The 25,852-nt window shown below is 46.7% G+C and overlaps 1 protein-coding gene across 1 annotated transcript; it reads left to right on the forward strand.

Annotated features, from left to right (window-relative positions):
• The first annotated feature begins 2,933 nt into the window (after positions 1 to 2,933).
• On the forward strand, positions 2,934 to 24,383 carry STIP1 (stress induced phosphoprotein 1). Its single transcript, XM_033174410.1, has 14 exons — positions 2,934 to 3,074; positions 8,449 to 8,657; positions 9,646 to 9,787; positions 11,616 to 11,757; positions 13,075 to 13,243; positions 14,437 to 14,563; positions 15,022 to 15,124; positions 16,381 to 16,501; positions 18,232 to 18,328; positions 19,438 to 19,562; positions 20,840 to 20,876; positions 21,244 to 21,347; positions 22,351 to 22,523; positions 23,878 to 24,383. The coding sequence occupies exons 1-14, from the start codon at positions 3,065 to 3,067 to the stop codon at positions 23,948 to 23,950; spliced, it is 1,632 nt and encodes a 543-aa protein (XP_033030301.1). The 5' UTR covers positions 2,934 to 3,064; the 3' UTR covers positions 23,951 to 24,383.
• Positions 24,384 to 25,852: the final 1,469 nt, after the last annotated feature.

Below are 25,852 nucleotides of genomic sequence, written 5' to 3' on the forward strand. Positions count from 1 at the left end.
CTCAAGTCAGGCACACTGTGCTATTGTAAAATCAAGAGATTTTAATATCATCAGTGGCAGCTGGTCATTTGGGGCAAATGGACACTGCACTGCCCTACCAAGCTCAGACAACTCTCACCTGCCTTTCTTCCTATTGTACTGACAACCAGGCCAGGGGGTGACACTGCCTGCCAGCTCTCTTCTCCTTAGGTCTTATCTCCGCCCCCCCGTTCGCTCACCCACTTTCCCTGAGGAAACCTGATCTTTAGCACTGGAATCGGAACAAACAGCAATCAGGTTTTCTGTGGATTGTCGTTTGTTCTGATTTAGTGCTAAAGAGTGGGTTTTCCTAAGGGAAGTTGCAGAGCATTCTGTGTCCAGGGCAGCTGTCTACCAACTCCATCTGGTACGCAGGCTGAGCCCCTACCTGCCCGTGGAGTGGTACATGCTCTAGTTATCTCCCGCTTGGACTACTGCAATGCACTCTACGTGGGGCTACCTTTGAAGGTGACCCGAAACTGCAACTAATCCAGAATGCGTCAGCTGGACTGGTGACTGGGAGCGGCCACCAAGACCATATAACACCGGTCCTGAAAGACCTACATTGGCTCTCAGTATGTTTCCGAGCACAATTCAAAGTGTTGGTGCTGACCTTTAAAGCCCTAAACGGCATCGGCCCAGTATACTAGAAGGAGCGGCTCCACCCCCATCGTTCTGCCTGACACTGAGGTCCAGCGCAGAGGGCCTTCTGGCAGTTCCCTCACTGCGAGAAGCAAAGTTACCAGGGAACCTGGCAGAATGCCTTCTCGGTAGTGGCACCCACCCTGTGGAAACGCCCTCCCATCAGATGTCAAAGAGATAAACAACTATCTGACATTTAGAAAACATCTGAAGGCAGCCCTGTTTAGGAAAGTTTTTAATGTGTGACATTTTAATGTATTTAATCTTTGTTGGAAGCCGCCCAGAGTGGTCCCAGCCAGATGGGAGGGGTACAAATAAATGATGAGGATCATCATGTCTTCCTATCTTTAGTTTAATCATAGATAACTAGCACAGGTTAGCAATTTAACACACACACACACACACACAAACCTGCTTCCAAGAACCTTGGGATTTATTTGTTTCTTCTATTTCTGTCCTGCTTTCTTACATCATGGAATCCCAAACTGTGTCATGTCACTCCATGTCACACATCCAGCTACATGCCAGATGATCATACCTCCAAATTCACTTTGGCAAGGGTCCTATATTTTTCCATACCACATACACCTGCCCCACATCTGACAGAATATGTGACATCAGGTGTGGTGGCATGACTCAGTTTCTTGTCGGTATCTCGATCATACAGGCCAATTCCTGCAGATAGCAAGTTGATCAACAGCCCTTCAAAGCACCATGTGGGGCTCTTTGCAAGCCTCAAATGGTGCTTTGAAGTCCTAACCAGCAATGCTAGGTGCTTGCCAGGTGCATAACCCCCAGCTACCTGTCAAATTTGGCCCTGGAAGGTTAAGTGGACTGTGGGAGAAGGATCTGGCCTGCAGGCCAGAACAGACTCCCCACCCCTGCAGTAAATGAACCCAACGTACGTTTATTTTATGACCACTGCCATCCTTCTCCATGTCTTATTTAAAGGGAATGATTAAAGAAAGCCTAAAGTCATTGTTTATTTCTTTAATGCACTTTATTTTATTGTTAACTGTGGATGTATCTGTTTAATTTGTTCAGGTCGTTCAGTCGTGTCTGACTCTTTGTGGCCCCATGGACCAGAGCACGCCAGGCACGCCTATCTTTCACTGCTTCCGGCAGTTTGGCCAAACTTATGGTAGTTGCTGTCGAGAACACTGTCCAACCCATCTCATCCTCTGTCGTCCCCTTCTCCTTGTGCCCCTCCATCTTTCCCAACACCAGGGTCTTTTCTAGGGAGTTTTCTCTTCTCATGAGGTGGCCAAAGTACTGGAGCCTCAACTTCAGGATCTGTCCTTCCAGTGAGCACTCGGGGCTGATTTCTTTAAGGATGGATAAGTTTGATCTTCTTGCAGTCCATGGGACCCTCAAGAGTCTCCCCCAGCACCATAATTCAAAAGCATCAATTCTTCGGCGATCAGTCCTTCTTTATGGTCCAGCTCTCTCTCACATACATTACTACTGGGAAAACCATAGCTTTAACTATACGGACCTTTGTTGGCAAGGTGGTGTCTCTGCTTTTTAAGATGCTGTCTAGGTTTGTTCCTGCTTCCCTCCCAAGAAGCAGGCGTCTTTTAATCTCATGACTGCTGTCACCATCTGCAGTGAGTCATGGAACCCAAGAAAGTGAAATCTCTCACTGCCTCCAGTTCTTTCCCCGTCTATTTGCCAGGAGGTGATGGGATCTGTTTAATAGAAGTACGCAAATAAAAAAATTGTAAATTAAATTTGTAATAAAAAATACCACTAAAACAAACCTTGTTAATTTTGTTTATAACTGCGTTGCGTGTATGATATGATCATAGAAATTATAGAAACACAATGTGAGAGACTTCCGTTCACCGTTTGACGGGGGGGAGGCATTATACCGCTTTTCTCCAAGCGTTCAAGGACGTCCCACTAGGAAAAATCTGGAAATAAGAAAAATGGGTGGGGGGGCCGGAGAAATCCGAACAAAACTTCAGCCAATGGGCGCATCCTGTGCTGACGTTCCAACTCCCAGTCTACCCAATAGGAGCGCAGCACAGCTTTGATCAATGAAACCCGAAGGCGGGACGTTCCAGAGGAACGAGGCCGCCGCTTGGCAAATGACACAGCGACGCACACCAATTACCGTTATCAAGCCCCGCTCCGCTCGGGCTTGTTAAGCGTTGGGGCCAATAGCGCGTGCCGAGGACGGATATTCTCTCAGGGAGAGACCCCGCCTTTTCCCCTTCGCCCTATGAGGGGGGTAGCGGGCGCGGCCTCGCGCCAGGCGGGATCCATAAGAAGGCAGGGGCGGGGACTGGAGGGTTCTAGCAGGTTCCAGAAGGCTGGTGGGAAAAAAGGAAAGGCGGGCGCAGGAAGGAGGAAAGGCTTAAGTAGAGGCGGCAGCGGTGGCGCGAGAGACCTGGCCGGCGCCATGGAGAAGGGTGGGTGAAGTGGCCGTAGCTTTTTACCACCGCATGGCTCATGGGAAGGTGGCGGTCCTAGAGGGGGTCTCGGGAAGGGAGAGAGAGGGAGAAAAATGTGGTGTGAGGCTGCTGAGATTATTTTTTGCAAGGGATTCTGGGGGGAAAGGGGGTCTGACGGGAGAGGGGGTTTCTTTTTAAAAGGGTGGCCGGGGCAAGGATCATGGGAAGGGCTGAGGGGGGAGTGTTGGAATGGGGGGGGGACTCGGGTTGTTTTTGACGGGATGATTGCGAAGAAGAGGCGGCTATACCTGTGCAAAGCATTATGGGAAGCCTTCGTGGGTCAGGTCATGAGTGGAGCAAGACCTCCTCATAAGGGGCCTTATGCGCGGGGGGGGGGGGGTGCCTGAACTGCGAAGGTCCTGATGGGTAAAGAAATAAAGGGCTGTGCAAGGCCTCGTGTGAAAATCTGAGATGGGGAAAGGGGGTCTGGGGTGGGGGGAGGCTAGGCTTGTAAGGTCTGAGTGGAGAAGGTTTATGGGCTCTGTGCCAGACATCATGGAGAGGTTTTCAGCAAATAGTGTGATGAGGCTAAATCCGAATTAGGGGTCCTGGGGTATCGCGACAGTTCTAGGAGTTTAGGGGGAAGTGGCAGTGGCATATGAATTGGAGGGCTGAATGGCAAGCTTTGGGGGCTGGTGGATTCAGTAGTGTGTGGGGCAGAGGATCTAGATTTCTGCGAGGGATCGCAAGAAGCTCAATTTATTAATCTCATAAAATGTATACACCCCCTTGATTGCAGGGGTCATTCAACAATAATGTCATTGGAGGATGGGAATTAAGGACTGTATCTTCATAGGAGGTCATGAGAACGATAGACCATTAAAAAGGTGGCTACAGAGTTAGAGCTTGAGGCGAGGCTCCTTGCAGCATGGTTTGTGAGCTCGGTTTTGTAGGGGAAAAAACCTTATATTAATAAGTAATCTGTGATGGTTTGAAGACGGTGCCATACCATACATTCAAAACTTAATGACTTTCTCCAAGAATTCCGGGAACTGTAGCTTTTCCCTTCACAGAACTAGTGTTTGCAGCATCTCTAACAAACTACGATTCCCAGGATTCTTTGGGGGAAGTCATGAGTTTTAAATGTGCATTGGATGTGCTTTAAATGTATGGTGTGGACCTACTGTGAGTGGACTCTCGAACCATCACAAGTAATTTATGTGCATAAGTTTATTTCTAAAGTCTACCCCTCAAGCTATGCCCCACACCAATGCAGCTCGGTACTGCTCCTCAAGTAATCCCCATTTACCACTCAGCACTGTTCCTCACCACAGTATTCCCCTCCCAAGCTGAAATCCTCACCTTCCCCCTCAGTCCTGGAATGCAGTCTTTGAGGTGGAGCCCAGGAGGGAAGGGGTGTCTGACAGACATCTTGAATTAGATGTACCTGATGGATTTTGGTTGATAGGGTAGCCTGTTGTGGAGCATGCCATTAAAAGGTAAAGGACCCCTGACCTGACAGTTAAGTCCAATTGCAGACGACTCTGGGGTTGTGGCGCTCATCTCACTTTACAGACTGAGGGAGCCGGCGTTTGTCCGCAGACAGTTTTTCCAGGTCATGTGGCCAGCATGATGACTAAGCCGCTTCTGGCGAACCAGAGCAGCGCATGGAAACGCCGTTTACCTTCCCACCGGAGCGGTACTTATTTATCTACTTGCACTTTGATGTGCTTTCGAACTGCTAGGTTGGCAGGAGCTGGGACTGAGCAACGGGAACTCACCCCATCGCAGGGATTCGAACTGCCGACCTTCTGATCAGCAAGCCCAAGAGGCTCAGTGGTTTAGACCACAGCGCCACCCACATCCCATTAAAATAGCACAAATGCCAAAAGCTCTACCTCATTTTGGAAATTTGATCTTTAATATTTATGGAAGCTCCACCAGGGGTTATGATTCCTGAGGCCTGGATTGTGGCAGGAATAATCTTGCAGGAAGAGTAGCTTTAGGGACACATGGTGACAGTATGTGTGGAACAGTTGGAACTGGGCAAAGGACTGTAGCTTAATAGTGTAGCTCTTACTCTGTTGGTACAAGATTCCAGCTGTAATTCCTGGTTTCTCTAGGTAGGACTTGCAAGTTGGAATGGTGTAAAGCTGGAGGCCTTCCAGTCTGTGTAGGCAATGCTGAGCTAGATGGACCAAAGTTCTGATCCAGTAAAGGCTGTATTTCTAGGTGAATTGTATTGGTAGCATGAGCAAGTTGATGGCAGTTTTCTGAGTGAAGTGCTTTAGGTGCGGATGCAGCTTTATAACCCTTGAGAGATGAAGCAAAAAAGTTAGGCTGAGCAAGGCACAGTGGGGCATTGCAGCTTTTAAAAAGCATGTTTGTTTTCCAAAGGAGCCTTCTGAGCCGATCACATCCTGCATGTTGCAGCATGTTCGGCACCTGCTAGAAGGAAACTTTTGAGGTAGGAATTGCTGTCACACTTGAGAGTGATGGCCGTGGCCAACAGTAGAGACCTGTTCTTTATATCCAAAAAGTTCTAGGTTCAGACCCTCACATCTCCCAGTAGGGCCTGGGAATGGCTTTTACCTGGGACCCTGGAGAGCCACTGCTAGTCAGTGTAGACACTTCTGAGTTAGATGGACCAACAGCCTGATTCTTCATAAGGCAGTTCCTGTGACTAGCAACTGTTGCACTAGGTCTTTCCCATTCGTCTTAGCAGAGAGCCTTTTAAATTGGAACTAAACCTAAAGCATTTTGCTTGGAAAGCATGTGGTATACCACTGAGCTATGGTGCCAGCTCACTTCCTGACATTATAGGAGCTGCCTCCCTCCCCATTCCAAATTGTTAAGTGTGTCTTTTGAATGTGAAAATGGGTGTGGGAAGAAAGTAATCTTCAACAAAACAGGCCTCAAGTGTAGCAAGGTGGTGATTCCACACTGGCAAGTGAAAAGCAGAGCCTGTTGGGCCCAGTGTATAGGTGAATCTGCCAAGGTTATACCATGGCAACCTGGCTGTAGTCCACCTGCATCACTTCACAATACTGGCCTCAGCTTTCTTTCTCTCCCGACCATCCCTCATAAATGTTTGGTGTGTGGCTGTAGGGTAATGCGCTTCTTCTAGAGAAAGTGTACCACCTCCATGCCTTGCCTGCCAATTTGTGCCCTTTCTGCGTGTGACATCTTGCTGTGCTTTATTGTACAGCTGTGACTCCCTCTAAGACTGAAAGGGCTCTAAAATCCTTACATGTGTAGCCTGAACGTTTTGTCCCAAATTAATGCAGCTAAGTGGAGATTGTTCTCTCCTTGGCTGTCTGTAATTTCAGCAAGCAACCCCTATCTGAATAGAGCTGTGATTCAGAGAGAGCTGCCTCCAGCTTCCTGTCCCCCTTAGGAGTAGCCTTGGACACAGCAGGGACAACATTCTATTTGCATCAGCAGATGGTGGGCTAATTCATTTGGGCTGCGGATGCTGCGGTCTCAACTCCCTTGGCTACCTGTGGAGGCGGTGACTCATACCTGGGGGCCTGTCAGTCCCTCAGGCTCACGTCATTTCTTCCTAGAGGGAAACAGTCGCTGGGAATATCTTGCAGCAGCTATGGCCAACTTACTCACCTTCAGGTGGGAAAGAAGTGTGATCACAGCTGTCACTCATAAGAAAAGTGCCCCCACTTGTAAGCAATAGAGGGTTCAACACTTTCTGTGTCATATAAAACTGCAAAGAAGCGCAACATATTACTCCCTATAGATAAGCACATTTGAATGCAGTCTTGTGCAACATAAGCCCTGACAACTAAATTCAGCCAGGTTGATTGTGGAGCCTTGTAAAAATGGAGTGCCCAACAACTGACTTCTATCTGGAAGTGATGGCTGAGAATTGTTGTCTTATTGTAGATATTTAGAGTACAAGAAACCTAAACCTGAACCACTTTACAACTGTTGCCACACTGTACAGATTTCATTAGCCGAAGTCTGTATAAAACAGTGGACACTCAGGTTGTGAACGCGATCCGTGCAGGAGGCGCGTTCGCAACCTGCACCGCTACATCTGTGCATGTGTGTGACACAATTCGTTGCTTCTGTGCATGCGCAAAGCACAAATTAGCATTTCTGCGCATGTGCGAGCGCCGAAACCCAGAAGTTACCTGTTCCAGTACTCCCGGGTTCAGCGTGGTGCGCAACCCAAAAACACACAACCTGAAGTAGCCGTAACCCGAGGTATGACTGTATTTCTTAGAGTTGCTATAGTCTGAGGTAAGCAGAGTTACAGAAGTCTTTTTTTAAAACAAGACAAAACTGCATTCCCAAGATCTAATGAGAGTCAAGTACAGGCATAGGCAGATGTTTTGGGACTACAACTCCCATCATCCCTATCTAACAGGATCAGTGGTCAGGGATGATGGGAATTGTAGTCCCAAAACAGCTGGAGGGCCGGGTTTTCCTATGCCTGGTCAAGTACAAAAGATACACAGTAAGAGTTAAGGAGCAGGGTGCCTCTGAACACATTCCAAGCCTTGGGGTTTGTGTTCAGTATTTCCTTAATTTCAGCAACCTAATTTAGGTGGGAAAGTCATTTTTTGTTGCTATTGTTAAGCAGTTGGGAATGGGAAACTGCCAGTTGATCGTGATCCATTTTCTCCCTGCCCCTGTTTAGTAGCTAAGAGGTTAAGAGATTGAGCTACAAAATGTGGAATTCCTCAGTTCATATCTTGCATCTGCCCTTAACTCACAAGCCACCCTCAGCCCCTCCATCTGCAATTCTGCCCCCTACTCTTTATATGCTGCTTCTTTCTGGTTAAAAAAGGCTGCCAAAGTGGTGAACAGCATATTAAAACAAAATACAAAAATGCCATAAATGATCAATCAAATGTAAGAAGGCAGCATCACACCATGGGAGTGCAAGAGGCAAGCCATTCCAAAGTCAGGTGCTTTTGCTAACCCTGTATCCCACACAAGGAGCTGGAAAGCTTGAGAGGAGGGGGATAAGTAATGCTGATCTACCTTATAGTGCTTTTGCTAGGATTACAACTAGAGATGTAAAAATTGCATTGTTTTGTATTACTATAAGTTGTGTGTTTTGCCTTGGGTAAGAAGCGGGAAATGGGTGTGCAATAAACTTAGAGTCCAGAAACTTACTCCCCCCCCCCAAAAAAAAAAAAACATGAAAAAATGTCTGCTGAAGAGAGGAGGGCCTTCTGCTTGCCGACCATCAAACCCCAATTTTTAGCAAAAATGCCTCAGTTCAAGGTATAGCAACAGTGGGGGTTAAAATCAGGGCATTTACTCATTTGGGATGCTCAGAGTTTGGTAAGAGCAATAGGTTCTTTTTCTGGGTTACTAGCGCACGGAATCCTCAGCAAGCTATTGACTCTTTTTAATTCCCACCAGGTGAATGAATTGAAAGAGAAGGGTAACAAAGCCCTGAGCTCAGGCAACACGGCAGAAGCTATCAAGCACTACTCGGAGGCCATCAAATTGGATTCTGCCAATCATGTGCTGTACAGCAATCGGTCTGCTGCTTATGCCAAGAAAGGCGAATATCAGAAAGCCCTGGAAGACGCTTGCAAGACAATTGAACTGAAGCCAGAGTGGGGCAAGGTGGGGAACCCCCTTCTAGCCAAGGAGACTTGACACAGCTGAGGGGAAATGCTCATTCCATACACCAAGTGTGAGAAACCTTTTGGCTTTTCAGACGTTACTGAACTGTCAACTCCCATCAGCCCCAGCAAGCAAGGCCAAGGGCAATGGGAGTTGTAGTTCAGCAACGTATGGAGGGTGAAGGTTTCCCCATACTTGTCGTATACCATTTTTAATTCTGTTTGGTAGACTTATGATTCCAAAATGGTGATCCCCAAGGCTTTTCCGTTCCCCACTTCACAATGAACAAGAGAGAAGTGGGCATTAAATGCCTTGCAATGAAGTCACTGCAGTTCAGGCGTAGCATTTTCTTCCGGCTGTGTGTGCGCGCTGGGGAAGCACTGTGTATGTAGCTCAGTGGTAAAGCATGTTCCCTGCATGTAAAAGGTTAAATCCTCACCATCTTCAGGCAGGGTTGGGAAACATATTTATTTGAATGGAATTTCGGGAAGCCACTATCGGTCAGTGTAGACTATAACAAAATAACAAATTCATTATTGAAGTTCCTACTACATTTTTATCCTTCTAAGGAACTTGGGGTAGCGTAAATTGCTTTCCCCCACCCCTATCCTGAGGTAGGTCAGACAGAGATAAGTAACTGGCTTGATACCACCCAGTGAATTCCATGGCTGAGTAGGGATTTGAACCCAGGTCTAACCCACTGCACCACACTGCAGATACTTGGCCAAAGTGTGTCATGCACCACCATTGCATATGCAAGGTCTGCAGGCTAAAGGAGGTTCTTCCTTGCAACTGTTGCATTGGTTTGCAACAACATAAAGTTCCTGGTAGTTGGCATAGTCAACTAGGCAAGTGGCTGCCTTCAAGCATGGGTGAACTAGAGTTTTGTATAGTCCTTCATGTCTGTGAGTTTTGGAAGACTGATATATTGGCTGCTCTGCCTTGTCTCATACCGTATTTGCTGACCTGGCTGTTCTTGTCGTCTTAGGGCTATTCCCGAAAGGCAGCTGCCTTGGAATTTCTGAACCGCTTTGAAGAGGCCAAGAAGACATATGCAGAAGGGCTGAAACATGAGCCGGGCAATGCACAGTTGAAGGAAGGGCTGCAAAACATGGAGTCCAGGCATGCAGGTGATGGAAGCCACACCCTGATCTGCTTCCTTCCTTATCTCTTAAGACTTGCCTACACAAACTAGTTCTGTGGCTAACGTGGCATGGAAGTTTGAGAAATTATCCCATGACAAGGAATTGGATAAATTGGCCTAGGAAAGGCAGTGTTTCCCAACCTTGCTGCCCTCCAAGTTTTATTGAACTACAGCTCTCATTAGCCATGATCACTGGCCATGCTGGCTGAGGCTGATGGGAGTTGGAGTCCCCTGACATCTGGAGGGCAGCAGGTTAGGGAAAGCTGGCGTAAGGGGATCCACGCTGATGAAACTTCCTAACTCAGGACAACTGATTGCAGTAACCTTCCGTGCCTGTACCCTGTACCACAAAGGGAAATTGCTTTGGTAAAGGGGTTGTGATGCAGATTTCAAAAATAAAATTGAAGAGCATCAAATACAGATATAGCTGGATTTGACTATTGATAAGAAGGCCATGTCGTGATGGCACATGCTTTTCCAGTGAAGTCATGAAGGTTTTCTTGGTGGTTGCCTGTTGTGAGAGCTCCACTTGACATCTGTCTGGAAATAGATCTGATTTGGGAGAGCTTAATTGATCACAGCTGAGCTTTGAAGAGTGTTGGATCTTAAAATGATTTAATGTACCTTTTCAAATGCTCAGCATAGGAGCATAACTGTACTGTGTACCGTTCTGGTGGCCTCACCTCAAAAAGGATATTGTAGTTACAAAGGATGTCCCCAAATAAGGGGATGGAGCAGCTCCTCCATGAAGACAAGTTGCAGCGTTTGGACTTTTTAGTTTAAAGACGAGGCGGCATGATAGAAGTTTATCAAATTATGCATGGCATGGAGAAACTCGCTACAGAAAAGTTTTTCTCCCTCTCAGAACTAGAATTTGTGGAAATCCATTGGAGCTGAATGTTGGAATATTCAGGACAGATAATAGAAAGTACTATGTTGTGTGTAGTTAAACTGTGGAACGCATTATCACAGGAGGCAGTGATGGCCACCAACCTAGCTGGGCTTAAAAGTGGATTGGACAAATTCATGGCAGAGAGGGCTATCCGAGGCTTCTAGCTATGATGGCTAGGTTCTGCCTGCACAGTTGGAGACAGTAACATTTCTGAATACCAGTTTCTGGAAACCACCAAAAGGGAGAGAGCTCTTTAGTGACACAGAAATTCTGTAGCACCCCAATACCCTTTTACTTGACAGAAAATCATGAAGCTACAGGTCTTGAGTGCCTGATGCTGTGAGAACATCTGGTGCATTTGCTCCACCAGCTGAACTCAGGATGAGGGAAAGAGGGAGTGCTACTGTTTCCTTATCAAAGCTTTCTCCAACCCTGTGCCCTCCAGATGTTTTGGACTACAGCTTCCATCAGCCCTAGCCAACATTGTCATGGAGGGCACCAGGTTGGCAAAGACTTCCCTAGATTGCATGGATAAGATAGCTACAGACTATCTTCAAGATCTGCAGTGGGTGCAGACACCTATTCCTGAAGGAATTTAGATCTTGCAGGTAGTTGGGCTTCAGTCTCATTAGTATGAGTCAGAACTGTAGGACTGGGCTTTCTGTGTTTCCTTAGCTCAGGGACCACAGGTATTCAGCAGTGCTGCTGTTTCCACACAGTCTAGCTGTTGAAAGACGTGAATAATGTGGGCCTGTGGCAGCAGGAACCTCACACCTTCCATGAGGTAATCTTCCCCCTGGGTTTCCCCAGAGCTTGCAAATAGTGGAGGGGTGGGGGAAGGCCCTGTTGTGAAGAATGCTGCTGTGTGTCACTCAGAACTGATATTGCCTTTCTTTTCTCCCCCGCCCTGGTCATCCTTCAGAAAGGAATCTCATGAACCCTTTCAACTTGCCCAACCTTTATCAGAAGCTGGAGAGTGATCCCCGCACAAGAGGCTTGCTCAGTGATCCGAGCTACAGAGAACTGATTGAGCAGCTCCGCAACAAGCCTTCAGACCTGGGGGCGTAAGTGCCTGGAGTGGGAGTCGGGAATGGTGTAGTGTAGGAATTGTCTTTCCGAGTCATGCCCAAGACTCATCAGGCCCAGAATTCAGTCTCACAGCTTGCTAAATGTTCCTGGGAGCTCAGCTCATAAACGGGGCTTGGTGGTAATTGTCTTATTCTGCTTCTCATTGCCAGTATTTTGGCATTCACAGATAACATTGCTTTTGTATTTCTGGATATAATTTAACTATCACAGTTAATAATTTTGTGTACTTGACAGAAGGGCAGTTTGAGGTTGTCATGGCACCTTACTGCTTGAATGAAACACCGTTAAAATGAATTCCAGGATATAGGAATTATGCAAGGAAGCTTACGAAATATTTAAATCACAATAGTAGAATATAGCAAAAGTAAAAATATAACTGACAGGCATAGCAGGTAAAACACAACGTTCAGCAGAATGTCTTCAACCTGGTGTATTAAAAGTCTGCTGGAATGAAAAATTATTGAGAGCCAGTATGGATGGTGTAGTAGTTCAAATGAGAGAGCTAGATCCAGGAGCACCTCAAAATTTCTAACTAAGGGTTCATATTTACTTTTAATGTGCTTGAAGTCCTGCAGCAACCTGGAAAAAAACCTGCTTCGTGCATAGTATTGGAAATTAAGTTAATGTGTAAGAAGATTCAGCACAAGGATCTTCAGTTTCATAGGAAGCTTGTAGCAAAAACCTCAAGGAGCCTTATAGCATCTTAAACAGGGTGTCTTTTAAGACAGTCTTTTGTAAAATTGATGGACTTGGTCTATTTCAGAAAAATCACAGAAACATGGCTGCCCCTCAAAGCTGGAGTATTCAATAGTCTTACAGTTAGGAAATGGAGGCTGACACTGACTTGCGCAGAACTAGATCCCGAGGAGTGCATCCACCTATAGTTGTACCTTGTGTTACGAACGCTGCATTTTGCATTCGTCACGGGTTACGAACGTGCCGAACCTGGAAGTACCGGAACGGGTTACTTCCGGGTTTGGCGGTTCGCGCATGTGCGCAAAATGACATGTGCAGAAGCACCAAATCGCGTCGCGCACATGCGCAGATGCAGCACTTCAGGATGCGGACCTTTCAGGTTACGAGCGGGGCTCTGGAACGGATCCCGTTTGTAACCAGAGGTACCACTGTATATCTTACTCAGAGTAGTCTAATTAAAATGAATGGACCTGCATCAGTCATTGATTTCAGTGGGTCTGTCCAGACCAACGTTGGTTGCAACCTCAGGTCTCCAGCACTTAATCCAGCAGGCTGCAGTTCTGCGTGACCCATTTTGTGGCCTGCCTTCGTGACAGGAAACTCAAGGACCCGCGGGTGATGACAACCCTTGGGGTACTACTTGGAGTCGACTTGGCCAGTGCAGATGATGAGGATGAAGCGATGTCTCCGCCCCCTCCGCCACCCCCCAAGAAGGAGCCCAAGCCAGAACCCATGGAGGAAGACCTGCCGGAGAATAAGAAGCAGGTACTGCCTGCTAGTCCATGAGACTTGGCTGCAACAGCAGAGTGCTCCCTCTCAGCACTATGTACCTTATTCAGAAGATATATTGACTGACCACCTTTTCTTAAAAGCTTTTTTATAGCTGTCATCTTATCATAGGTCTTATTAAACATACCATGCAAAATACCCAGGGTACATAAAAGCAAAATTAATACACAGTAATCAAAAACTCGTACTTAAGGGAGTGGGTGGCACTGTGGTCTAAGCCACTGAGCCTCTTGGGCTTGCCAATCAGAAGGTCAACGGTTCAAATCACCACGACGAAGTGAGCTCCCTTTGCTCTGTCCTGGCTCCTGCCAACCTAGCCGTTCGAAAGCACTCCAGTGCAAGTAGATAAATAGGTACCGCTGCAGTGGGAAGGTAAATGGTGTTTCCATGCACTCTGGTTTCCATCACTGTGTTCTGTTGCGCCAGAAGCAGTTCAGTCATGCAGGCCAATGACCCAGAAAGCTGTCTGTGGACAAATGCTGGCTCCCTCGGCCTGAAAGTGAGATGAGCGCTACAACCCTATAGTCTCACTGGACTGAACTGTCCAGGGGTCCTTTACCTTTTTTTTACCTTTACTCTTATATCTTACAGATTAGATCCAATGTGACCCAGGGAAATTAATCAACACGGCAAATTTAGGACCATGAACTTCAGTGGGTCTACTTTGAGTATAACTTGGTTCAAAAGAACCCTATACTCTGTTTTGGTGAACTGCCCAGAATGTCAGCCACTGGGTAGAATGGGAATGTAATTGATAAATAATGGTACTAAAATACATCAGAAATCCATTATCAGAAAAATGTGGCGATATCAAAATATCCTCAATAAAGGAATGCTGCAGCTTTCACCAGGCCCGCAAAATATATTGATGTCTGTGACAAGCAGATCTGTCTTGGAGGGTATTCCACAGCTGGGATGCCAGGACCATAAAGCTCTGGTAGCTGCATACCTAACGCCTGAATTTGGGGTGGGGTGTGTGGTTTTTCAGGGCCTCAACTGCTCTCAAACACTGGGCAGGTTCAAATGGAGAAGGCCATCCTTGAAACACACTTACAAAGCTTTTAGCGTAAGAAATGCTGTCTCTGGCAAGGTGGAGATTTTTTGGCTCAATTATTTGTCTTGCCATTCTGCAATACCAGTTATTAAGTTGAGTGTCTGTTGCCTTTCAGGCTCTTAAGGAGAAAGAACTGGGGAATGAGGCTTATAAGAAGAAAGATTTTGAGGTAGCCCTGAAGCATTATGACAAGGCGAAGGAGCTGGATCCAACCAATATGACTTACATTGCTAACCAAGCAGGTGAGATTGTGGGGCATCATTCTTCCCATCCCAGGCAAAGCTGAGGTGCATGAACAGCCTTATGGGCAATAAGGTTCCTTTAAACCAGGGGTGGGAACCCCGCGTCCCTCCATATGTTTGGTCATTGTCGTGCACTGGTCTATTCCTGAGTACTAACCGAGAAAGCAGTGAGGCTGGAGTTAAGGCTGGTTGAAGGTTGTGGAACCATGGATAGCTTGGAATGAGCAACTTGCTTTGACAAAGATTAGGAGCGAAATGTTGAAGAAGAGATGGCTTTCTCTTGCCAGAGGCCTGAACTGATAGCTTGAAAGCAGGCCAAATGCCACATAAATTTTATTTTCATAATAAATAGACGGAAGCTATGGATTTCCCAGCCAGAGGTCGTTCATTTGTAGCTCACCCAGTCTTCGGAAATCAAGGGTTCACGTCTGTGTCTTCCCCCCCTCCTTTTCCTGTAGCGGTGTATTTTGAGAAGGGGGACTACAACAAGTGCCGGGAACTGTGTGAGCAGGCCATTGAAGTGGGACGCGAGAACCGGGAGGATTACCGGCAGATTGCCAAGTAAGTGTCATTCACATTTTTTGCTCTGCCCACTTTCCCCTCTGGCTCCACCCACCACTGAGCCATGTGGTAGAGCACTTGATTTTTTAAAAAAGGTGGTTGCTTAATTCAAGACGTCGAGCTAATGCAGGGGTGAGAGACATGTGGAGAACCTGTGACCCTCTAGAAGTTGATGGACTCTGACTTGTTTCAGCCCCAGCCGGTGTAACCAAAGGTTAGGGATGATGGCAATTGTGGTGTAAGAGTATCTGGAGGGCAACAGGTCTCCCACCCCTGAACTAATGAGACCTGACTGCTGACTGAATAAAGCTTTATGCATGAACTGAATGGAAACTTGAGTCATGACGGCTTGAAATGTACTCTAGTGCATGGTGCTGTGTGTGACCTAGATTCTGCTGTGCTATAAAATCACTAGCCTACCTAACATAAATGTAAGAAGATGGCTGGACTAGATAGACGTTTGGTCTGACCCAGCAGGAGCCCGTTTTCCACAATGGCCAACCAGAAGGCCCCCAAGCAGAGCTGAGAGCGATAGCCCTCTCAGCCACTGGTAGTCCTTGATAGCTTAATTCCCTCCTTGAATTTATCTTATGCCCTTTCAAAGCCATCCAAGTTGGCAGCTGTCACCACAGCTTGTCATAGCCAAACTCCATCATTTAACTTATGCGAAGACATGATGAGGGATAGCTCAGTTTGTAGAGCATGAGACTCTTAAGATCAGGGTCATGGGTTCAAGCCCCATGTTAAGCAAGAGTTCTGCATTGCTCTGAAATTCTATGATTCTAAGACGTACTTATTTTTTCCTATCCTGAATCTCCTTCCAATAACCTTCACTGGATGATCCACCCTGGGTTTTTAGTATTTATGAGAGGGAGAAAACTTTCTATCTACTTCTTCCACATAGTGCAGAATTTTATACACCTGATCCATCTCTCTGATCCATTTTGGTTGCTCCCTTTCTTTCTTTTTCTTTTTTCTTCTTTTTTCTTCCCTTCCCTTCCTCTCCCTTCCCTTTTTTTTGTGTTTATAGTATCTTTTTTGAGAAGCAGTAGCAAGAACTGTACACAGTATTCCAAATGTGGTTGCAACATATAAAGATTATTTCTCCTAGCATCCCTTAGCATGGGATTTGCCTTTGTCCTGCATGCCCCTGCCTTTCCCCAACAACAAAGCCTCATGGGAATTATGGGTCAGGGTTCTTCACCTATTGGATGCTTTCCAGCAGCTCATTCCATGGCTTGTTCTCTTGAATATAGAGCTTATGCCCGGATTGGCAATTCCTACTTCAAGGAGGAAAAGTACAAGGAAGCCATTCAGTTTTACAACAAGTCTCTGGCTGAACACCGGACTCCGGATGTACTGAAAAAGTGTCAACAGGCAAGTGTTTGTTTGCAAGAGCTTTGCTATATCTTGGGGTTGGGAAACCTCTCCCACTCCTGATGTGGCTGGCCTACAAACCCCATTATCCCTGTTCGTTGGCCCTGCTGGCTGGGGTTGATGGGAGTTGGGAGTCCAGCAGCATCCACCCTCCCCACCCCTTAGATACTCCAGCTGAACCTGCAAAATCTGGCTCCCCCATGCAGTTCTGGCCCTCCGTTTTTCCCAGCCATGCATTGGTCTGTCTTGCTCAGAATTGTCTACTCTGATTGGCAGCAGCTCTCCCCAGTGTCTTGAGCACTCCCATCTCCTGTTATCTGCTCCTTTTTGACTGAAGATGCCGGGCACCAAATTTGGACCAGCTGCATGGAAAGAATATGTTCCATCACTGAGCTGTGGCACCACGTTTGAAGTATAGGAAGTTGCCTTGTATCGGTTTCAACTATTTGTCCGGCTGGCTTAGTGTTTACTGTGACAGTGGCTCGCCAGGCACATACCTTTCTTGTCACCTCCTAGCTGGTCCTTTTAAATGGAGATGCCAGGGATTGAACCTAGGACCTTCAGCACGCACAGTATGTCTTCTACCACCAAACTGTGACCTCTCTCTTTAGTCTATGCTGGTGCTTCCTTATGCTAAAATCAGATGGCTTGGTCCACCTAGTTCAGTACAGTATTGTTAATGCCAGTGATTCCCAAACTTTTTACCCCACTATCCATTTGAAAATAACTAATGGCTTTGGTGGGCTTGCCAATGCTTTCTTTGCCTGTTGTAATTTGCTGTGCTAAAAGCTGTTTGATTTTTAATTGTCTTTTTATAGCTTTTTTGCAGTATTTTACTGTATTAGTTTGAATTTTGCAGTATTTTACTGTGTTACAGTTTGAATCATACAATAATCAATATGAATACTTTACTTAATGCAGTGAATGTGCTGCCTCCCATCTTCAAAATCGAACCCGTAGACATGCTGTGGACTGCCTGACTGGAGCTTGTGAGCCACTGGTGGTCCACAGACCAGCATTTGGGAACCCTTGGTCTACCCCAGGCATCCCCAAACTTCGGCCCTCCACATGTTTTGGACTATAATTCCCATCAACCCTGACCACTGGTCCTGTTAGCTAGGGATCATGGGAGTTGTAGGCCAAAACATCTGGAGGGCCGCAGTTTGGGGATGCCTGTTCTACCCTGACTGGCCTATTAATTTCAGTGGTTCTGCTTTGAATATAACATAGTTGGCTATGACCCTGGGTGTTAACACTGGCTAGTCATTCACATCCAGGGTGATTGTGACCATTTTAAAGCCCAATGTGGCTTGGGTGCCAGTTACTTAGGAACACATTCTCCTATACTTCTTTGAGATTTGATGAGAAGGCTCTTCTGCACATCCCCTGGACTATGGCCATATCAAGATTGATGTGGCTGAATTACTGAACTCTCTCAGGAGACTCATTTGTCCCTGCCCCCATTATATGCAGTTATCTGACTAGTCAAAAGTTGTTTCATTTAGTTAGGTGGTGTGTAAGCTGGCATGATAATATGGTGTGCTGTTGCTTACAGTTGAAAGGTTGTCTATCAGTCGTCATAGGTTAGGGTTGCTGGGGAAGGATAGGGACCCTCTCTCCAAATTTTCTAATACCACTGACACCTTGAATCCATGCAGTAAGGCTTAGCTGCTCCATAAATCTGCTGCCTCGGATCTGACAGGACTGTTCAAGCTCACTTTCTGTTTCAGGCCGAGAAAATCTTGAAAGAGCAAGAAAGAGTCGCCTATATAAATCCTGATCTTGCTCTGGAAGAGAAAAACAAAGGCAATGAGTGTTTCCAGAAAGGTGAGGGATTGTGCTTGCGTGTCCATTGTTGTTCAATATACTGAGAGGTAGCCACCGCAAAGAGCAGGGGGCTCCTTGTTAATTGCAGCAACTGTCTTGGAAATACTAGCGAGAGTAGCTGAGTGATCAATTTTTGCAGAAGAAATAGGCCCAGATGCCTAACTGTCCTGTCCATAGTGGCATGAGTTTCTCTAAGGGCATTTGTTAAACTGGGAGCATATTAAGCCATGTAACTAATGTAGTTTGCTTGTCAGTTTATAAAATTTCTTGCATATAACGTACAGGTATAACAATCAATAAAAACAGCTATAAAAGCAAGTAAAACTGTTCCAGTTAGAATGGTATGAAATTCAACAAAAGTCTTATTTTGGTGAACCAGACCTCCCTTCGTCGTTGATGTTTTGGTAAAGAGTGTGCAGACTTTGCAAGATCCCCAAGTCACATCTGGCCATAAACTCACAAGGTGGACTCGGATAAGTCTCCTTTCTCCCAATGCTGCCCTCTCTCCAATCTACAATATGGGGCTGACAGTGCTAACCTACCTTAACATGGTTATAGACACAAGAAAGCCTTGTTGCAACATCTAGTCCTGCATCCTGCTTCCCCACCCATTGTCTCCAGGAAGCAGAGCTGGAAAGCAGCATCCCTTCCTAGCTAGAGAAGTGAACAGGAGCAATCAATCAGATCCTCTGTTCCATTCCTTGCCCCACCTGCCTTTCCATTTTGGTTCCCCAGCCGTTCAGAATTCCATGGTATGGCCATTCCTTATTAGGCTGCCTTTGGGGATTTCCTTTCTTCAGGTTATAGTTAACATTATTATCAGTACAAACATTTAGAATGTTTTTGTACTTCTGCAAACTTGTTGGTTCTGCCAAGCCTGCTAATAGCTTCCTCTTTTCCGTGGGTGGTGCTATTTTTTGGCTAGGCATGAAATTGCACACACGGCCTAAACGTTGGAAACGGAGGGAATGTCGACTGTCTCTCAGCATGGAGTTTACATTTAGCTGTGCCTAATCAGTCATTCATAAGGATTATTGAAACAATGTGTGGAGAATTTGGATCCTTCAAAAAAACCTCTATATGAGCTAATGACGCTCCTTCCCTCGCAGGGGACTATCCACAAGCAATGAAACACTACACAGAAGCCATCAAACGCAACCCCAACGATGCCAAACTGTACAGCAACAGAGCTGCCTGTTACACCAAATTGCTGGAGTTCCAGTTAGCAGTAAAGGTCAGGATCCTAGGCCAGTGTTGTGCAAATTGTGTTCTGGGGGGAAAGGGCTCTTACCAGAAGCTCATCGGGTTCCTCAGTGTTAGATTAGTATTGGTGGGCAAACTTCCTGGAAAGGGGCTTTTCTGCCTGTATCTTCCTTCCTCTGCCAGATGTAGGGGAGTGCTGGTTGTGTCGTGAGAACACACTCCATGTGTACAGTGCATGTGCCCCTATAAATGTGACCCCAAATTCTCTACAAGGCTGGGAGCTCTGTGGCAGACAATTCGATGCAGAAGTTAAGAGAAACTTTAGATGTAGGCATAGGAGACTGACTTGGCATGGAGCCAAACCATTGGTCCATCAAGCTTAGTATTGTCTTCACCAGAAGTGGGGGACTGAATTCAGTCATTGGGCCAGATTCTTGCCTGCCACAGGCCAGCTTTTGTCAGATGGGCAGGTCACCACTGGTAAGGCTGTTCCCGTGCAGCAACAGTCATAGCTGGTGGACCAGCTGAAACTGGCAAAAGACACTCATAGCTGCTGACATCATCTGGCCATGGAAGAAACCACCTTGTTGGTGTCCAGCTTCTTTTCTCTTTGCAGGGAGCTCCTTTATAAGGAGGACCTTTGCAATCTGAAGTTCACACCCAAATTTGCCACCTCATCTGTCACCTATGTGAACTAGGCTTTAAGAGCAGGGATAGGGAACCTGTGGTCCCCCAGATGGTCAGGAACTAGAACTCCCATCATCCCTGACCATTCTCCATGTGGCTGATAGGAGTTTGAATCCAGCAATTCCTGGAAGGCCACAGGTTCCCTATCCCTGCTTTGCAAGCATCTGCTTTAAATAAGCTCAGGTGTCTTGGCACAAGGCCTAGCTAACGTTGTGCCTGTAATCTACCCACCTCTGAGTGTGTGACATACAGCCGTAGGTGGTTCAGGATAATTCATGTGGTCTTGGCAGCTTGATAGTCCTCTCCAGGGAGGTGATCTCTGATTCTTTGGTACCACTAGCCTGCTGGAATTTGAAGGTAATCCCACACTTAGGCAGACTAATTAGGCCCCCAGTGTTGTTTCATGGTTAGGAGTGGTAGATATGGATTGTTCTTATCTCCATCCCATCTGCCCACCTTCCCATTCCCAAACTTGGCAGTCTGATAGCAGAGGCATAAGCATCCAGGGGTGCAAATGGAGGGAAGGCTTTTCTGACTGGGAATGGCTGGAGAAGGAACCAATGAGCCTTGCGCTCATTCCTGAAAAATCAATTTTTAAAGCAGTTTCTCTTCCTTCCACAGGACTGTGAAGAATGTATCTGCCTGGAACCCACGTTCAGTAAGTACATGGATATGTCAATTGGAAGGAAGTGATTTGGGAAGGTTAAAGGCAAGAGCAGGTCATCAGGCAAGGGCTTGGGGATATGCAGGTTAAGGGTTGGTTGGTGAGTGGGTTTAGGTTTAGCAGCCAGTTATCTGCAAAATCCCACTGTGATGGGGGGTGCACCTTGTTTCAAGATAACACCAGGCAGTATTTGAGCTGAGAGGGGCAAGCTGCCAGCCAGTTAGCTTAAAGAGCACTTAATTGGGACAAGGTGCTTGAATAAACAAAGGGGGTGGGGTGACTCAAACTGAGATATATGAAGGATAAGGTAAAAGATGCAAATAAGTTCAAACGTTTGATGACTTTTGCTCTTGGCTTGCAGTCAAAGGCTACACACGCAAGGCAGCAGCACTGGAAGCAATGAAAGATTATACCAAAGCCATGGATGTCTACCAGAAAGCCCTTGAGCTGGACTCCAACTGCAAGGTGAGCACTTGCTGAATATACAGCTGTGGCAGAGAAATGGGAAAGAGCTTCCCTTAAATGCAGGTAATCGCAAGTGGGGAGAGCTGTAGAGAATAATCTTTCATTCCACACCACTTCCTCCAGGAATTAAAACAGCGTCATCATGGTCACGAAGGAAGGGCCTTTCCAGTGAAGTCTAGCCTTCAAGGCAGGGTGGGGGTGTTCCTGAACTTTCAGCGAATTGGCTGATTTCTTTCCTCCTACTTGTACACACTTCGTCTGTCAATCTGTTTTTGCTAAGAACGTAACAGGCCTTCTAGAACAGAGCAAAGATTCATGTGGTCCAGCTTCTTGTTTCCTACAGAGGCCAACCAGATGTTTTGGGAGATCCACAAGCAGGACACACACTTTCTCCCTGCTCCGCCCCCCCCCCCAAAAGTGGTATTCAGAGATACAGTGCCTCGGAATATGAAGTTTCCATTTAACCATAGCTAAATAGTTGTTAATTGGCCTCCCTGATTTTTTAAAAATCCTATTTTAAGCCAGTGGCTATCGCCACATCTGGTGGCAGTGAATCCCACAAATTAATAATGCATTCTATGAAGTATGTTCTTGTATCCTAAATCTACTTTCCATCAATCTCATTGGGTGATCCAGAGATGTTCAGGTATAATTTGGGGATGGAGGGGATTGTATTTCTGCCTCCCCCAACCTGATGCCCTTCAGCTGGTGTTGAACTCCCATCATCCCCAGCCAGCGTGGTCCCAGTGGTAAAGGGATGAAGGGAGTTGTGTTCCAGCAGCCTCTAGGGGGCACCAGGAAGCTTGTTGCAATTGGTACGCAGAATCTGTCTTTACAATTTTCAAGGCCCACAAGGGGGTGGTGGTGAATAACTTTCCCTTCATCTAGCCTTGAAGCCTTGTGGCCAAAACCAGTGCAGAGAAATAAGAATTTTACTGGTGTGGTGAAAATATTCAAGGGAGGAGGGTGAGGAAACCCTCATGGTGCTGCCTATTTCCTACAGGAAGCTACAGAGGGCTACCAGCGATGCCTCATGTCCCAGTACAACCGCAATGACAACCCTGAGGACGTGAAGCGCCGTGCCATGGCCGACCCGGAGGTGCAGCAGATCATGAGTGACCCGGCCATGAGGCTGATCCTTGAACAGATGCAGAAAGACCCACAAGCCCTAAGCGAGTAAGTGAGGGCAGGGAGAAAACACCAGTGTGGACGGTAGTGTGATGGCTCTTAACAGAGCCCATGTGGTGGCTCAGAAGATGTGCTGGTCCACCTCATGTTGTCTTCACAGGCAGTGAAGTTCTAGTTTATAAGTGGAATGTTTGATGTTGAAGGTCACTAAAGACACAGAGCACTTTACAGTCTAGCAATAAGCACAGATCAGCATGTAGGCAAATTCTTTTGCATATATTCTAATTCTGCATGCTTCTGTTCTGGATTCAGTTGTGAACTTCTTAAACGTTCAGAAATGTTAAAGGTTTCTGAGATTCAGAGTGTGGTGTCATGAGAGACACTAGAAGGAGAGAGGTTGAGAGAGAGGGAAGATGTGCAAGACAGTGTCTTGCTGGGGTGACTGACCTTTGACCCTCCACATGCTGCTGAACAAGAGCTCCCATCATCCCCAGCCATTGGCCATGCTGGCCAGATGCTCATGGGACTACTGTAGTTCAGCGGTATCTCTGTAGGGCAACATGTTAACCAACCCTGGGCTAATGTGTCAGATTAGAACCTGGATTCGAATCCCCATGTATCCATGAAACTTGCTGTGTCACTCGGGGCCAGTCACTCTCTCTCAGCCTAACTCAACTCACAGGGAGCTGTGGGGATAAAATGGGGAGGAGAAAGCTATGTACACCACTTTGAGGTCCTTTGGCATTGCCGGGGGGGGGGGGAGTTGAGATATAAAGGTAATAAGTTAAAAGAAAAAAGCCACCCACTTGGTAATATAGGGAATTTGGTCAGATAAACAGAAATAATGTATAGATGACAATGTGAGATTTGGAAGCTGTTTTTCCGATGCCCTTTACAGGTGCTGCTGATGTGGAGGTAAGCTACCCATAAAGACTGGACCAGGGTTTCTTAAACTTGGGGCTCCAGTTGATTTGGGACTACAACTCCCATCATCCCTAGCTAACAGGACCAGTGGTCAGGGATGATGGGAATTGTAGTCCAAAAACAGCTGGAGACCCAAGTTTGTGAAACACTAGACTAGACATATGTGTCGGCTTTGACAGTGCAGTGCCCAGTTGCACTTTGCTGCCCTGTGGCCTCTGAAGCCGTCTGGTCAGTTGCTTGCAGTGAAACCTTGCCTTGATGCTGATAAAAGGATCCCACTGGCAGGGACAGGGAACCAGCTATGGCAGGACTATAGTTCCCGTCGCTCCTGACATTTGGCCGTGCTGGCTGGGGCTGATGGGAGTTGAAGTCCAGCAACACTTGGAGGGCTGCCAATTTCTCCCATCCCATTGTTCAGCCTCACAGTGGGGACAAAGGTCCTGACTTGACACAACTCTCTTCTTTTCCTTTCCCACAGACACTTGAAGAATCCCGTCATTGCTCAGAAAATCCAGAAGCTTATGGATGTTGGTTTGATTGCAATTCGGTGATGATTTTGACTCTGCGCCCTCCCTCCTTCCCCTGTTGAAAAGGGCAGCTGGGACTTCTGGATGCTGGCAACGCAGTCCAAGGGCGCCCCTCCCCCTCTGTCAGAGGCAGAGACTTGTACAGTTGTGCGGTGTGTTAGTCTCTCTCGCACATATACATGCGTGTGTGCTCACATCAAGCACCCTGCCAGCACAGGGCGTGGCCTCTCAGTCATTGTGCCCCATCGCTCTGCCACTCAGCAGTTATTCCCATTTGTGAGCTGCTCTCTTTCCCTCCCCGCTCCCTCCTCCCAAGTTTTTAATTATCTTTGCCGGTGGCTGTGGCGTGGAGAAAGCGCATCACTCGTTCATTTGTCTGGTTTCTTTTGGCTGTGAGGCTGCATTTTTTTTGTCGTCTGCTGCACACCCAATAAAAAAGCAAAGTTAGTGGCCTTGGCTTCCCGAGTCGCCTCCGTTCATGTCAAGGTTGTGGTCTGAGCATGTGCATGCTGGCACTCTCACCCATAGCAGGCAATCAAAGGTGGCTTCTGCAGTCATGTCTGCACAAGGCCTTTGGCTTTTCCAAGCATAGATGGTCTCTGGTAGCGTGATTTCTTTGGTACCTTCCTGTGGACATCTTAGTTCTTCTTCAAACCAGACCACTAACTTGATCTTGTCCAGGGTTCTGTTCTCACAATGGCCAGCCAGTTGTTCCAATGCGCAGCCCGCCAGCAGGACTCAAGTATGGCATCAACTCTTCCCCATTTGCAGTTTCTAACAACTGGCATTCAGAGGCATGCTGCCTCCAGCAGTAGGGGAAGAATATAGCCATTGTGGCTAGTAGCCATCAGTCACTTTTCCCTCTGTGAATTTGTCTAACCCTTGTTTTAAACACCCCCCAAGTTGGTGGCCATCACTGCCTCTTGTGGGAGCAAACAAACATTCCTGGCGATTGTCCACGCTGGCTGGGACTAATTGGAGTGGGAAGGCTAACAATGGCAGACCACGGGCTCCCCATCTCTGAACTAGACTAATAGTAGTTAGGTCTGTGTGTACTCGGCATAAAGTCCATAGGCTGTTTTATTGCAAGCTCATTCTCCAAACTTGACCAAAACAATACCATCCACACACACTGCTTTTTTTCTGGGGGGACGCAGGGGTACGCATACCCCTAAACAATCTTTGTACTTTTGTCTATTTACTGTGTTTATTTTTCCCGATCTGAACTATAAAATAGTGATTTCCTTGAGTCAAAATGAGAGTACCCCGAAACATTTTTTATTTTTATTTTTAGAAAAAAAGTACTGTCCACACACGAAGGGGAGGCAGGCTTGGGAAATGCATGTTTTGTAAAGCGACCAAAAATTGAAAAATATCCCCAGCTAGATGAATGAGGTCTGAGTGTGCTCAGTGACCCCAGAATGGTGCATGTCTGGGGTGGTGAGTGACAGTGGAGTATCCAGGAAAAGGGCATGAGTCACCCCATAGTCCTGTATGGTGCAGAAATACATATCTCAATTAGTGGAAATCTTAACTCTTTGACTTCTGAGTTTTCACAAGTGTTGCCTAAGTACTTAATATTAAGGGCTATGGAAATGTTGACATGAGCCAGGAAATAGTGTCAACTTTGGCCTTACAAGGACATGTTCCTTGCCCTTTGCTAGACTCTGCGTAAGGAAAATAGTGGCTTGATTTTTAAGGCACCTTAAAGGACCTCTGGGGCTTGCAGGGGTGCCTAATCTTCCAGGAATCTTGGAGGGTGGCCAAACACCCAGTAACACTGTAGCAATTTATCTGTCTAGGTGGTCTGGGTTCTCTCCAGCCTGCCAGGTCTGATGTGCTTTCCTTTCTAAATTCCTCCAGTTTTCATTGCCCAGCTGTGGGCTGCCTTGTTTATATTCTTTGGTTAGGGGCATAATCAGCATG

Source organism: Lacerta agilis, chromosome 17 (assembly GCF_009819535.1).
Source record: "Lacerta agilis isolate rLacAgi1 chromosome 17, rLacAgi1.pri, whole genome shotgun sequence".
NCBI classification, from domain to species: Eukaryota; Metazoa; Chordata; class Lepidosauria; order Squamata; family Lacertidae; genus Lacerta; species Lacerta agilis.

Bases quoted from the DNA above. Each gene is read 5' to 3' on its own strand.
- STIP1 (XM_033174410.1), top strand. The intron at 14,564-15,021 runs GTGAGATTGTGG...CTTTTCCTGTAG, and splicing joins TTACATTGCTAACCAAGCAG to CGGTGTATTTTGAGAAGGGG. The intron at 19,563-20,839 runs GTCAGGATCCTA...TTCCTTCCACAG, and splicing joins AGTTCCAGTTAGCAGTAAAG to GACTGTGAAGAATGTATCTG.